At 40.7% G+C, this 15,178-nt stretch overlaps 1 protein-coding gene across 1 annotated transcript; it reads right to left on the bottom strand.

Annotated features, from left to right (window-relative positions):
* Positions 1-1,437: 1,437 nt before the first annotated feature.
* LOC104531083 (AF4/FMR2 family member 3) lies at positions 1,438-12,995 on the bottom strand. The gene is made up of 4 exons (XM_010175865.2): positions 12,928-12,995; positions 9,624-9,744; positions 3,192-3,989; positions 1,438-2,047 (listed from the first exon to the last, which is right to left on the bottom strand). Exons 1-4 carry the CDS (start codon positions 12,993-12,995, stop codon positions 2,027-2,029), a joined length of 1,008 nt encoding a protein of 335 aa, XP_010174167.2. The 3' UTR covers positions 1,438-2,026.
* Positions 12,996-15,178: the final 2,183 nt, after the last annotated feature.

Here is a 15,178-nt window from a genome sequence, read left to right as displayed (position 1 = left end):
GAGATTATACAAAACTGGGAGGAGTGGGGCTGACGCACCAGAGGGTCGTGCTGCCATCCAGAGGAACCTCAACAGGCTGGAGAAATGGGCAAACAGGAACCTCAAGAGGTTCAACAAGGGGAAATGTAAACTCCTGAATAGAGGTAGGAATAATCCCAGCACCAATACAGGCAGGGGGCTAACTGGCTGGACATGAGCTATTCAGCGAAGGACCTGGGGGTCTTGGTGGACAACATGCTGACGACAAGCCAGCAACACCTCACAGTGCTGCCTACACTAACCCCCAGAGCACATGAACTGCCCTATCTGGCCCATCTCAGCCACACACACCTTTTATTTTACACACCTTTTATAAAGCTTCGTTCCACACCTGCACTCCAGATATCCTATCCCTAAGCTCTCTTCCTCTCTCCTGCTTCCCATATTCTCCTGGTTGCTCTTAGGCAGCTTTCTTCCACTCTCCTTTCTGTTTCCATATAGCTTCCCTGACACTGTTGCAGCCTACTTGTCAGCCTGCTTTCCCTCACAATCATCCTCTATGGCATCTCTACTCTTCCCAGGGCCACTAGGGATACAAAGTCTTTCCTGGCCATCACCTTTAGCACCACCCTGACAAGGGAGGCCTCATTTTGCCTGCAATGTTCACAGGACCATGACAGCTTCTTTGCTCAGAGCAGCTTAAAACTCCTGTCCCTAATAGAGGACAGTGAACATTTGATGCAAAGGAGAAGTTTTATGAGTTTGAAAGCAGAAATTTAAAAAATGCATGGAAATTCTTACAAAACTGTACTAGGAGATGCATGATGCAAATAACAAGAATGGAAAAACATTTTGAAATAAAAAGAAATATGATTGAAAACTAAAGGGAGGGTGGATTAGGCAACACTGACTGAAAACACTTTCAGTCTTGGTCAATATTTCTCCCTGTAGCAATACCAGTGGGTTACCAATTTCATCTTGTGTCACTTGGGATGGAAAATGTTAGAACAAAGGAAATGTCAGGGTAAAGGAAAAAAAGCTGGGCACTTTTATCACCAGGCCTCTCAGCTCTCCAATATGAGATCTAAACATTGTCTTTCATTAGCTCGTTTCAAACCCCAACACCTATAGCACTTAATATTTTTCTTCTGAGTAAGTTGCCCATTATTTTTAGAATCGCTTAGCTCTTTTTTAACCTACCAGAAAATATTTTTTTGTCCACCTCCTTCAATTTCAGTTAAATGTTTGTATTATGTTATCACAAATGTTGTTTCATTAGTACTGCATCCAATAAAATTTGCGAGAAGTTGATGAACACTTCAATAGCCCCCCTGCAGTCCACTCTCTCCTACCATAGCCTACATTGCTATCTGTATCTAAGCAAGTTAGTTTAAAGCAATCTCAAATACGTCCACAGGTTTAGAAACTGAAGTAAAAAATTATCCTTATGCATCAGCATGGATTATGTACAACAAATGAAATCTTTATTTCCTGAGGTAGGCGAATTTGGAATGCAAATGGTAAATCCTGAATTTCAGACAAACAAATGATTGACTATCAAAACTCCTTTCCAAACTAGTCCTTAGAGTATTGCATACATGTAAAGGGAGAAAATTTGAAATATTCAGACAACTGCCACAGGCATCTTTAATTCTAGCAATACTTCCTACTTGCAGATAGAAGCACAAGTCTGAAAGAGGTAATAATAGCTAAATGGAAATTAGTATCTGCCATTACCTGATCTATCTGAACAATTATAGCAGTTTGTGAATGCTAAATTTGCTTATAAAATCTGGCTTAAGAGTCTAAAACAACCCTTTTTCAGAAACAACATATCACCTACGTGTTGTTTGGAACTGATGGAACTTTAACTTAGAGAAAAACCACATGGGTATAATGCCTAAAAGAGCCGAGAGGAGTAATTGCTTCCAGAGAGATTTCTTTCCCAAACTGAACCGAAGGGGGAATACAACAGTCAATTCCATTTCTGAAAAACAGGCATTAAGAGGCCAGAGAACTCCACTAAAAATTAGATTTTTCCTCTCCTTTAACAATGCCAGAAATAAAAATGTTAAGACTAAAAACATCTGAAGATACACCACAGCTGTCAAATAAGAGTAAACAATCACTGTCTCTGCTCTGAGAAAGTCATAGTTATTCAGTCAAAAAGAGTTGTTTAGTCCTATAAATACTATAAATTGCTTAAGTCATGGGAGTTCTACCAATCTGCACAAAAAGATAATGTGACCACCTTTGTATTGGCACACAGGCCTCTCAAAACACCCCTGAAAAAAAAATATCACCCTTTATTCTGCAAAAACCAACCATTTCCTCCCCATCCAAAAAGATCAAATAGAAAGTCACAGACTGTGTAAGTGAAAAAGCAAGGTGTCCTACTGGCATAAACGGAATGTGAAATAAATGAACATAAAATAAGTCCAAGCAGAAATCTTTCATATCTACTGCAGATAACAGAAATGTTGTCTAGAAGCTTTTTCAGACTTGTACTTCTACTTGTATTGTGGCTGGTTTTCTACAGATGGTGATTCTGTAGGAAGCAAACCTCAATCTTCTTAGAAATTGGTTTGAAACAGAAACAGATACTATGAAATAAAAGGAGAGTCTCCTTGCTGTATTCTCATCTATTCCACAAATTTCATATTGTTTAATTAATTTATTTAGATTGTGAAATTACTTCGACATCACTGAGGATGGCAGAACTACTTCTGATCACAAACAGAATTTAATTTAATTAATTTAATCATTGCTAAAAAGAAAGAAGTCAACAAAATATGAACAGTTAGAAGTAATACACCTGTCTCGCAAAAAAAAAAAAATTAAAAAAAAATAAATCCAGACTTTATATGTGAAATTACTTTTCTAGCCAAAAAAAAAAAAAAAAAAAAATAAATCCAGACTTTATATGCGGACTGTCAGGAAAAAAGCCAGTGAAATAACATATACTACTAGAAAATGTGCCATTGTAGGAAGTGTTATGGTCCTGAAGACAGTGAGCATTTAACTGTTGAGACAACTTTACATTACTGTGAGGTTGCTATTTGCAATATACTATGTTAGCGTTAAAAAAAAAATAAACATGCAAATTATTATGTTAAAAATGTGCAAAGAGACAGATGCAATTTGCAGTTCTACAGCATCATCCACCCATCCATCCAAGGGGGGATGTCATAAAAAGCATAAAAATCACTTACCTCTGCTTGCTTAGGAATGCTGAACTTGGCTATCTTTGACTTGGTCCTGGCTGGATCAGGCTTGTTAGAAGGCACTCCCCTATATGACTTGGTCGTCTCTGCTGCTAACTTCAGCTTTGGAGACTCATCAGGAGCCTGGTCTTGACCATCCATTGGCCTGACATAAGCTGTTGGTTTTTGCTGAACCAGACTGGGCTTCGAAGCAAGAGAGGGTGGGAAGTTTTGGACGCAGTGCCCACCACCGTGCTTTGCTGGCCTCTCTTGCGCTTGAGCTCCTCCTTCCGAACTACAATTGAGCTTTGCTGGCTGCTGCACTCTGTTGACGTTGTCTCCTAGCGTGGCCCTCAGTGAGCTTTGCTGGGCAGTGTTGGAGGAAGAAGAGGTGGGACTCGATGCATAGCGTTTTAGTTTCTCCAGACTGGATTTTTGGTTCGCCAGTTTGAAGTCACCCTTGTGTGACTCCAGCGACCGGTGCCCGTGCTTGCTTGCTCTCTGCTGGCCATCCAAAGTGGCATTGTGTCCGGCCTTCTGCCAACCCATCGTGGCGCTTTTGCCCTGCTGGGCAGGTAGGGCTGCTGGTGTGGAAGAAGTAGTGCTGGAAATGGGAGGAGGAGGTGGAGGTCTCGAGTCTGCAATAAGATGCTCATCGGTCTTGGGGAGAGATGTCTGAGGAACCTCAGGTTTTGGAACCCCAACAAGGTGGCTCTGGTTTGATCGGTCAGTTAACAAGTCTTTCATTTCATCATAGTTGCCCAGCATATTCTGAATGCGGTTTGAGAGCTCATCCCCCTTGTTAGTCTGCAAAACAAAAATTGAGTGTTCTGCAACAGTCAATGTAAGAAAAAAACAACCCCAAAATTCCCTGAATGCTTCTGCTAGAATCCTAACTGAAGTAGCACTGCTTTATTCAGCAGTGGTGCTGAGCGATGAAATCGAAAATCCTTATTGTCTCTGAAGACACTTGTCAACATCTTAAATCTACCCTGAACTGGAAAAGCTATAAAGGGCCTTAGAGTATATAAAAAAAGAAATCTATCACTGGTATCACGCTGTAGTTAAAGTATATTACCTGGAAACTAGAAAATTTATTATTGCAACTACACAGAATGGTTTGGATTAAATCTGACCATGATAAAACTTTTCCTGTAGCCCAGTGCAAGCTCTCCTTCAGCCATGAACAAAAACACTGCATTCCCAATTTCCTTCTCTGCCTGCTAAGTTTTCAGACTGCGGCTGGGAAGCCACACAACATCCAGTGTAAGCACTGAATGAACTCACCAGTCTAAGCCAAACAAATACTCTGAGGTGACCTGAAGACAGCTCGTGGGACAACAGGAAAACTACAGTTGACTACATTCCTTCTCTGAAAATACTCTGGGAGGATGCTTGCTCCAGGGCACTCTCCTCTTTGGGGGAAAAAAAAAATAAAAATGAACACAATCCCCCAAATTCTTCAAAATGCTCAGTGCTTGCAGTGTGCAGCAGGAGGGATGCAGCCACCCTCCCTCACCTTTAAGATTAATTATTGTCTTTAAAATCATCCATTTACTTCCTGACTGAAGAGGCAGAAGCTCCACAAAGAAATAAAACAAGCAAAGAAAATGAAAACATATTGGAAAAGATTTCAAACTCTTGCTTTTAAAAGCCACTGTAAGCAAAAGGGTGTGTCATTAGCATTTTTGCAGCTGAGATTTTTCTGAACCCTGTCAGGATTCAGGTGTGTGATGTTCTTTGCTTTATGTTTTCAGAGGAAGACAGTAATGAGCCAGTGGTATTCTCCCTTTTCTCTCCCAGACATGGGTTCTGGAGGGGAATACTCCCATTGGCTTCAGAAGGACAAGCTTTCATCTCAAGACTCCCTGTTTTAGAGGAAAACAAAAAGAAGGAGAAAGAAGGGAGTAGAGGGAGTGGATAAAACCCCCTGAAAGTTATATAAAAAATACAAAAGATGTAGCAGCAATGTCAGTATTGGTTTTAAGCCTTCAAATAAAATTGAGACACTCAAACAAAAATGTAAGGGAAACGCCCCTAGTTTAGAGTTTTCTTTTAGGGTTTCCTATTAAAAAAACTGAGTTCAAGCAAAAATGCCCAGTAAATGAGTGCAGTGATTGCCACATGCTAATTTTCAGAGGAGTATAATGGAAGTAACCCTAAGTCAGGCAGTAGAAGCAGTTCTCTCTTGCTTGAAACTTGTCCCCTCAAATTTCAAGGACATTACCTTGCAACTATGTAAAATACATTACAGCTAGCTTTCTTTTTTCATTTGTTACAAGACTGTCTAACAGAGTTGAATATATATCAGTAATATATATTGAAGGGAAGTGGGAAGGGAAAAACTCAGAAGTGTTGCATTCAAAACACTGCTTTGCAAAATCAGAGTAAGACGGCTCAACCACTACAGCCCAATGCAGCTGTTGTTGTCACAAGGACAATAACCTGATATGAAAAGAAATATGAAGCATTAATTCATAAACAGCAAGTGGCTTAAAAAAAAGGGCATTCTTTCGCTTCACAGAAATCATATTGATGTCTTAGAGAAGAGGAAACTATTAATGAGACTTCACAAGTGGGAAGCATCACATACGCCTGAAAAGAAAAGAAGGTTGGAGATACACTCATCTGTCTCAATGAAATGACTTCTACACTTGGGCATTTCCTTGACCAGCAGATTTACTTTCTGGAAGGCACAGAAAATTTTCCTTTTACCCAGTGGATCTCTTCTGTGCTTCCAGTGGATCCTCCATCTTGTGTAGATACCTTGTAGAGAGAGATGCATTTCCAGCTTCCCTCTAAGGAGGGAGATCTGCCCTTGGGCCCATGCCCAGTCTGAATCAGCCAGGCTGTGTGTGAAGTTTTCTTCCCTGCCAGGAGCATGGTGACAAGGGCTACCAAATGGAATGGAGCCCCTGACACCTACAAGTCTCCTACAGCACAGACAGCTTGTGGGGCAGCTCTCAACCCAGCTGCCTTTAGGTCCATGAACGTAAGAGAATTTTTGTGCAAGTTTTGCCCCTGGGAAGTCCAACTTCCCTAACAGAAGGTCCATTCTTTCTGATAGCTGTTATCTAGATGGGAAGTAAATAAAAGCTTAATTGCAGACTGTCTTCTGTATGGATGTGATGTGAAGGTCACACAAAGACACCTCTTATTGAGAGATTGCAGATAACCACAAGAATAATTGCAGCAAACCGATCAAATGCCTGTACCATGGCACATGCTGGCAAGTGGTTGGTGTTGTTTATTCCTTCTGGATACACTGGGGACAACTTGAGGTGAGAAGATTTTGTGTTGATCTCAGCTCACCTAGAAGAGTTCACCTACATCCTCTTGGGAACAAGATGGGACCTGAGGTAACTTGTTAAGAGCTGTAGATGTAACATCTTGTCCTATTATTTGCTCTGAAATATTGCTGTCCTTATTTAATCATTCACTTAGGGAAAACATGATCATTAAATGAGTACATAGGAAAAACATTCTGTGCAAACATTTCTAACTTACAGTGCTCTGATATTCTTCTGCAATGCAAGATGTATCCATGCATTTGAAGACTGCAAGATCCAACACTTCTAAAAATAAGCCTGACAGTTGCATGGAAAGCCATCAGAATTTTTTTCTTCACTAAAAATACTGATATGGTTAAGGAGGCAAGGTATTCTGTCCAGGAAATATCCAGAATGAAGCTCCTACATTTTACCCACTGTAAAAGGCATTTTACGTAAAATATACTGGATTTCCTCTAATCCTTCATAAAGGGTTGCTATGGATACTTTGAACAGGATAAGGGGTAACCCGAAGAGTCAAGATTTTTCAGAAAATCTGATGTTACAGGAGTAGTGATATGTGTCAAGGTGAGAGAGGACATAAGATTTAAGAGATTTACAGTCTGCCTTTGATTTTCAGATATGGTCTTCTGAATGGCAAATCCTTTGGTTTTAGCTCATGTTTCTCAAGCTGTGCAGAGGAATACTGAATTTAATCAGATCTTGCAGTAAATGTCTGCTGTAACTTCTTCCCCCTCTCGAAACACCTAAAACTTGAACATGATCTTTAAAGACAGTAAGAGTGGGTTTCAATTTTGCTTTCACAGAAAGGTTTCCTCTTTTGCAGTCAGCCTCTCTCCACAATAAGATCAACATGCCCAAGCCACAGCTCTGTACCCCCACACTGAAAGTTCACAAATGCTTGGATGAGTTCAGACAGTGCAATGGTCCATTGCCAGTGTAGACCTGACATTCATAGTACCCCACTGCTGAAGTTTTGGTGTCCAACACTGTCAGCATGACTGGTCTTCCCAAGCAGCTGTGACTGCCATGCCAAATGAGCTGTGGATGAGTTATACAGCTGGCTTGGGCTTTGCCTTTCTCCATGTTTCCCTGCCAAAGCCAGCTGGAGGATGTATTTCTGCACCATCTTCTTTACACGCTTGTCCAAAATAAGGACACGGTGTTTAAAGATAAGAAGCATGGATACAGCCATTATTCTGATCTCCCCATAGGACAGAATCACAGAACCGTGTAATGGTTTGGGTTGGAAGGGACCTTTAAAGGTCATCTGGTCCAACCCCCCTGCAGTGAGCAGGGACATCTTCCATTAGACCAGATTGCTCAGAGCCCTGTCCAGCTCGACCTTGAATGTTGCCACAGATGGGGCTTCTACCACCTCTCTGGGCAGCCTGTTCCAGTGTTTCACCACCCTCACTGTAAAAATTTCTTCCTTACATCTAGTCTAAATCTAGCCTCTTTTAGTTTAAAACCATTGTTTTATTGTCACTGTTCATGTCCTGTTGCTACAGGCCCTCCTAAAAGTCTACCCCCGTCTTTCCTACCCTCTCTGCTTCTAGAGACAACAATGATTTTTCATCCACTCCTGTTAAAATTGATGGAATTATACTGTGGTTGCATAGAGGTGCCTTTGGACATCATAACTCAGAAACTACTGGTGTGTCCATGATACACGAAGTCTGTGCCATGACAGTCAGTACAATGGCACACAGGTAATAATCAAAGTGTGCAAAATATTCCAACTGTACCATTTTCATAAGTGAATTGAGCCTCAGTATTACCATCTTTAGGTACCACAGACAAAATGGTATCAGGGAACCATCAAAATGACAGGCCCTTTTTGTGAGAGATCTATTTGATTGGACCTACCAAATGGAAAATTATTAGTCCCCATTGCAGAAGAGCCCTCACTAAATGCCAAGACACAGCTGGCTTAAGCTTTTCAGGCTTTTTTCCATGGATTAGCCCTTGATTGGTCTCACAACAGACTTTTTAAAGTAGAGCCTTGAGGAGGAGTTCAAGACATTTCCCATGGTTTCTAAATGCCTTTGTAATGAATTTGAAATTCGGGCAGCTGGAGGTCAGCTTCAAGGCAAACAGAGCTGTCTTCTATCAAGGGACATGGTTTGCAAGTGGTAGATCTTTCTTTTTTATTAGGGACTAGAAACAAACAACAATCTGGAAGAACAGCAAGCTAAAAGCTGACCCTGGGGCATGGGCAGAAACACAGAAGCATGGAAGCCAGGTGCAGAAGCCAAGTGCCAGGACTCCCAGAAAGAGGCACTAAAGCACCCAAAGCATCAAGGACAAGTGATGCCACATGAAGGGAAAGGCTTCACAATGTGGTGGTTGTAGCAGTAACTAGGGCATTACAGAATGGCACAGTAGATGATACAGGTTGATGCTTTGATGCACACAGGCAAAGTCACTGGGTTAGCTTGGAGAGAGGAGCAGCCCCCATGGTATACTGCTCTCTGGTCCTGTTCACAAGGGCTTGGTTTGCAGGCTGCTGGAGGCAGCAGTTAAGTGTAGAAGATCCTGTATGACCCTTTTAACAGGGGGTGGGAACAGACAGTTGTGCCTCAACACACTACTGTTATCATGAGGGATAAAACAACGAGTTGGGACTGAGAAGTTATTTCTGCCTTTGGTGAGGGTAAAACATGTCTAGAAGACAAATTTTGTTGGTAATGCTTATAGAAAAAAAAAAAGTCAAACACTAAGATATTTCATTGCATTAACCTGGGCCAGAGCACAATGTTCACTGTATTGTTTGACTCACACACAATTCTAACACAATTGTTTTCTTCTAAGTGTTGCAAAAAAAGGGCACCGTCACCTTCACCTCTAGTTTTAATTCCATCTCAAATATTGTTAGGATATTTCTGATTTATTTCATTCTTGTGTGCTGATGAACATCATAAGAAGCTTATACATACATGTATGTGTGCGTATATATATATATATGTGTGTGTGTGTGTGTATCTAAATCCAATTCTCAATGAACCGTAAATGTTCTCTGTGAATTTTGTGAGGCTAGTACTCACGGGAGGGTGCTGAAACCTGGACAATGCCTTCTGCAGGTTGCATTTTTGTACTGTGGAATAAATAAATAAATAAATAAATAGCCACCCAGCTGGGAAGCATCTACCTTGTACGGTTCACTGAAGAGGGAGTAACTCGTGTTAAACGCACCATCTTCCTGCTGGGCCTCCTGATTTCTCCTTTCCCATTCTTTCCTTCGCAGCACGTTTCTATCCGGCTCGTAGACACTGCAGCAAAAAAAGAGGAATAGCTTTTTAACAGTTAAAAATTAGCAGGCAACATATAAACCAGCGTGAATTTAAAAGTGAAGAACTCTGGTTTGCAGACAGATGGCAAAAAATAAGCAAGACAATGAATCAGATGAACACCAGTCCAAGCAAGCCGAGGAGGCTCAGGTCTCTGGGAATGCTGGTGCTTTCTTCACACAGAGAACAGATAATTAAATTCTTACAGAAGAATAAAAAAGAAATCACAGGGCAGGATCTAGTCTGTGCAGAACTTCTCTGCTTGAAATGTGACGAAGGAAATATCTAAGCAACTTTGACAAAGACTGAAAGTACTCTTAAGGCAGATGGTAATTACATCTATGAGTAAATAGAAATTGTGAACATATTTCCACTTATGACATATCCTCTGAGTGTTGTATGAGAATGCTCCTTTTTTCACATGGATGTGTTTCTGTAGTGATTCTTTCATTAACTAGCTCCCTAAAGAGCTGTTAAAACTACATGCTGTAGTGGTTTCCACAGTTAGGCTGCTTCTTCTGATCTCTGTTAATCAGCCAAGTCATGAAACTACTACTGAAACAATTCCTCTTTCTGATGGATTTGACACTATCACAACTTCAGAGCATGAATAAATGAATACTGGCACGATAGTCTATGTATGGCTGGAGAGAGGATAAAATCACTACATTACAAAACAGTATTAATTTTTAGAAATTAACTAGTCTGGCTCCAATACAGCCATCCAGAATAAAAATTAACTTTTTTTTTTTTTCCCAGAATTCTAGTTTAATGCATGACAACATAAACCAGAGAATCCTTTTCCTGAATTTCCACAGAACAACACAGGTTTGCACATGTCAGTCTGTTACATTTTATTCTCCTCACAAAGGAAACCAATGTGTCTAATAAGGTTTATGTGTTATTTCAGGACAATGTGACGAGTACGCTGATTGCCTGTTTTGCTTAGCTCAGCTAATGCCTTTCTTCTGGCACCGTAAATCTGTAAAGTAGAAATATATATTAATGTCATGTAAGTGCACCATGTGTTAATAAGAAAAGGGTTGTCTTGCTAACCAGCTTCCCAGTTAGCAAAACATATGTTGCATCAGCTACCCATGTGACGTTACCTAGCACGCCTCAGGCAAGGCAGTAAAAAGGCCAACAGCTATCTGATTCTAATTCAAGACTTGAGAGAGCTGAGAATACGTAGGATATGTTAGGCACTATTAGTATTTAAAGACAATGCCTTAGGAGTCACTAAATGGACACAAACTCTCATGCTTACTTGTTAATGCTGCTAACTTGAACTGGACTGCTGAGTACCCTTCTGATGGGTCTGAGGGCATCTGAGGGCAGATGCCAAATTCTGAGCAGGGCTCTCAAACATGGGGGTTTATTATGAAACACAGGGTTTCAGTACAGCAGGTTGGAGACAGCTTCCAGCCACCAGTCTGTTTATTCCTGTTACAGGTGGTCGATGGGGTTTTTTTTTGTTTATCCCATATTTTTCATGAGCAATGCATCTTATTCACATCAACACCCTCTCTTTGAAAAGCAGCATCATGAGGAGGCAATCATAGGGGTAGAGTTTTGGGTATGGAACATGCCTTCCTCCATGAAGAAGGGGGTAGCGAAGGTCTCTCCGTGGGGTCCCTGTGAGTGGACATCATCCGCCAAGGCCAGAGGCAGAGCAGTTGTCATTTACTGCTGTGTGAGCAATGGTCCTCAGTTACTACATCATGCCATCTGAGTGTACTCCCACCAGTTAAGTCAGGGTAAAAGACTTTCTAACAACTTATGTGTCTAAAGTAGACCTTCTGCCACCCTAAATAGCAGTTGTTGAATCAGGTTTTCCTGAAGTTGCAGGGATCTGCATCATCCTCAGCCACGTTTCCCCATCCAGAACCTCTTGACTCTTTGAGATGCTTTGTGTTTGGACTTCAGCAAATAGAGATGGGCAGCTCCCCTGAGATTAATTATAATACTGATCTCTACCCAGTTTCCAGGAAGTAAACAAATGCAATATTCTTCACTACGCCTCATACAAATTTAAAAATGCACCAGTGTGATTTTCTTAAAGTGGAAAGGCATTTTTATCCCCTTATTAGATGGAGACATATAATATCCCTTTATTTGATTGAGACATATTTGACAAAGACATGTAAGTTGTCAGATCTCTGAACCCCGTTCTCAGATGAGAAGTTCACTGTTGGCAATGCAATGCGCAGCCTGCAATAATTCAGAATGATTATGCAAATGACAAAACTGTGTGACAATGTCTAATATGCCATCTATAAGCAGTAAGTTAGGAAGAGTTACAAGTTGAGGGTTGTATTGCTTTGGTAATACCAGATGGCAAAATCTCTAGCATTTGTGAGGCTGCTCCTTATTTGCATGAACATTGCAACAATCACATTTCCTTGAACGTATGTGACCAAATGTATTTATTTATTTTAGTTTGAGGAGAATATTGCCAACTGCTATAATTGTCTTTATTGCAAACACTTCAGTTAATGGAAAATGATTCTTTTTAATAGTTTTCTTTCTTCTTTCTTTTTAAAAAACTTGTCATTTAAAACAATCCCAAATGTACATATACCTTTTTAATTGTTTACAGTGCTTCTTTTCCATAGCTAGGCCACAAAGATCAAGTTCATAAAAAATCTCAAGATTTTTTCCTCATTGAGGCAGTCGTGCATATGTGGGTGGTGTATGTATATATATATATATGTATATGTGTGTATATATATATATATATATGTGCATTACATGCACGCTTACACATCATTTTAATGATGAAGAGTTTTGCTAGTATGGACCAAAATGCTGAAGTAGTTTTGGAAGACTTGGAAACCAAAGAAGATGCAGCCATTCATCTCTCAAAAGTCAGTGTCATTTGTTTCATACAGGTCAAACTCCAAAAGGATGAATGTAAATAGTTGTGGTGGTTTCACTTGGCTAGCAGCCAAACAAAACTGCTCGCTTGCTCTCCTCTCCCTCCAGGGGACAGGGGAGAGGATTGGATGTGTAAGGATAAGGAGATTCACAGGTTGAGATAAGAGCAATTCAATAACTGAAATAAAATTAAACTTAAAATAATAGTTAAATTTAAATAATAATTATAATAATAGAAAAATGAAATATGAAAATGAGTGATGCACAGTGCAATTGCTCACCACTCACCGACCAAGCCCAGCCCGTTCTCGGATAACAATCACGGAGAATCGACAACCCTGAAACCAAAAATGCATTCCCAGAAGAGCGAGAGAACCGCCACAAAAGAGAGACTCTCATTAATATATTGAAGATGACATTATATGATATGGAATATTCCACTGGAATATCCAATTGGCAGGCTGACTTATTACATTTAATATTCCTCACCCCCCCAAGACCTTGCTCTTGTAGACTAGCAAAACACTTAAGTCGTTCAACTTACAGCAACACTTGAAAACATTAGTATGTTATCAACGTTCTTCTCATAACAAATCCCAGGCTGAAAGCAAAACACAGTGCTATTCAAGCTACCAAAAAGAAACCCAGCTCTGTCCCAGCTAAAACCCAGGACAATAGTTTTTAAGTGGTATATTGTTATTTTTAAAATGTTGCATCTGTATCAAATTCATGCTTACAGGACAATAACTGAAGCATGAGTAACAAGTCAAACACTTGAAGGTTATATATGAATAAAGGTTGTGTTAGAAATATTACACTATCTCAAATTTAGCACACTGCTTTAAAAACACACTTTACCTCAACCTTAAGATCTGCCAAGAGACATACTGGACATTAATTATGTCCAAATACCAGTATCTCAAGGTCCAAGCACCTTCAGCACACCATCACCACCAGACATTCACAGCAGCTCTACCTTCTTTGCTTCTTCTAGGATGCTTTGAATAATTCTGCTCTCAGGATATTTTACAGATCAGAATAACAATGGATCGCAAAACTTCTCAGACTAGGTATGCTTAACAAATATTGATCTGTTGTGATGACTTTTGGAAAATCACGTTGGCTGCTGCCCGCTCTTTGGCTGGGCACTAGGTGAGCGTGGCTCCCCATGAGACCATCCTGAAGAGGAGAGCCCGGGCGTGCTGGTGCATGATGGGAGAGCTGCGGCACCAGCCTTCCCACAGTACTGACAGAAACGCTCATAGCTTTCTTCATGTTACTCCTGACATCAGAAGAAACTGCTTCCTTCAGTCCTTAATTAGAAATAGACAGAGATGGCTCAGGGGACAGCCTGAGAGCAGAGCAATAACCTTACCTGAAGAACCCACGACTGGATTTAATCTCCTACAAAGTCCAAAGAGTTATGTAGTCTCAGGCTAGGCTGAAAGCAATCATATAAAAAGTCTACAGTTTTAAGTGTTGAAGAGTTGAAGAATCTCCTTTTCCTTCTTTCTCTCTCTCTTTTTTTTTTTTTTTAAAGCACACCATTTCTGACTCAATTTACTTCCCTCAGACATCACTACTTCGAACAACTCAAATAAAAAGGTCTAATCTCCATGATGAACTGGGTGGAGACAATACACCAACATATTGTCCTGTCCTTCAGTTTTAGGGAATGCCCAAGTTTTGCGTTCAGAGGAAGATGCCCTTTTCCACAAACTAAAGTGCTGCACCTTCACTGAGGAATTACACGCTTTCACAGATGTATGGTGTGCATTCATGATGCTGCTTGACCTTTTCAGAAACTACAAAATAGCCACATCACCAAGGGGAGATTCAGGAAGGATACCGTTATTTTGCTACGAGATCACCCTCCTTGTAACAGCTGGCATCTTTGAGGCTGTAAAAGACACGGGTAGGTAAATTGAGGGCAAGATGGTTGGTGCTCCCCGTGCCCTGCATCGGCTTATTTTCTGGCAAAGGAAGGGGGCAGTGACTCAGGCTGTCCTACTGCCATGACAGAGGAAGGCGTTACCGCACGTACACACACACCTGGTGACAATTACTGAACTCACTGTAGTCTGCTGTAACCTGCAATCTCACCTTTGCTTTTCCAGACCTTCCACTATCATTTTCCAGTCCAAAGATTTAGCTCATTATTATCTGAATTGTGAGGGCTTTGCAACATATCTTCCTTCTACCTCCCTCCACACACAAATATTGTGATACAGACTTAGCAAGAGTAGCTTGTTTATTTGCAGTTAATGTCTTTGACCCAGGAGGCTGTTCTCCTTCACCCCAGCAGCTGTGTGGCACTTCACGCAAAACTTTCAGAACCTTAAGTCTAGACTTATTAATAACAAAAGCAGAGCTGATACTTCGCACTAAGGTGCAACTATTTCTTAAATTGGCAAAAAACACAGTTCCCGTGGGCTCCTGGCAGGCCTTTGCTAAGGAAGATCTAGATGCCATTTGCAAGGGCTGAGCTTCTTTCCTGGATTTTGTCAACTTCCCCATTTGTGCCCAAATTGACCCTTCT

Source organism: Antrostomus carolinensis, unplaced genomic scaffold, assembly GCF_000700745.2.
Source record: "Antrostomus carolinensis isolate BGI_N321 unplaced genomic scaffold, ASM70074v2 scaffold20289, whole genome shotgun sequence".
Taxonomy (NCBI): domain Eukaryota; kingdom Metazoa; phylum Chordata; class Aves; order Caprimulgiformes; family Caprimulgidae; genus Antrostomus; species Antrostomus carolinensis.
This window is presented reverse-complemented; position numbering and strand designations above follow the sequence as displayed.

Coding starts and splice junctions, on each gene's coding strand:
- LOC104531083 (XM_010175865.2), bottom strand. CDS start 12,995: ATGCATTTTTGGTTTCAGGGTTGTCGATTCTCCGTGATTGTTATCCGA. Junction 3,990..9,623: donor TCTTCAGTGAACCGTACAAG/GTAGATGCTTCC, acceptor TTTGTTTTGCAG/ACTAACAAGGGGGATGAGCT. Junction 2,048..3,191: donor GCATTCCTAAGCAAGCAGAG/GTAAGTGATTTT, acceptor TAGTCTTAACAT/TTTTATTTCTGGCATTGTTA.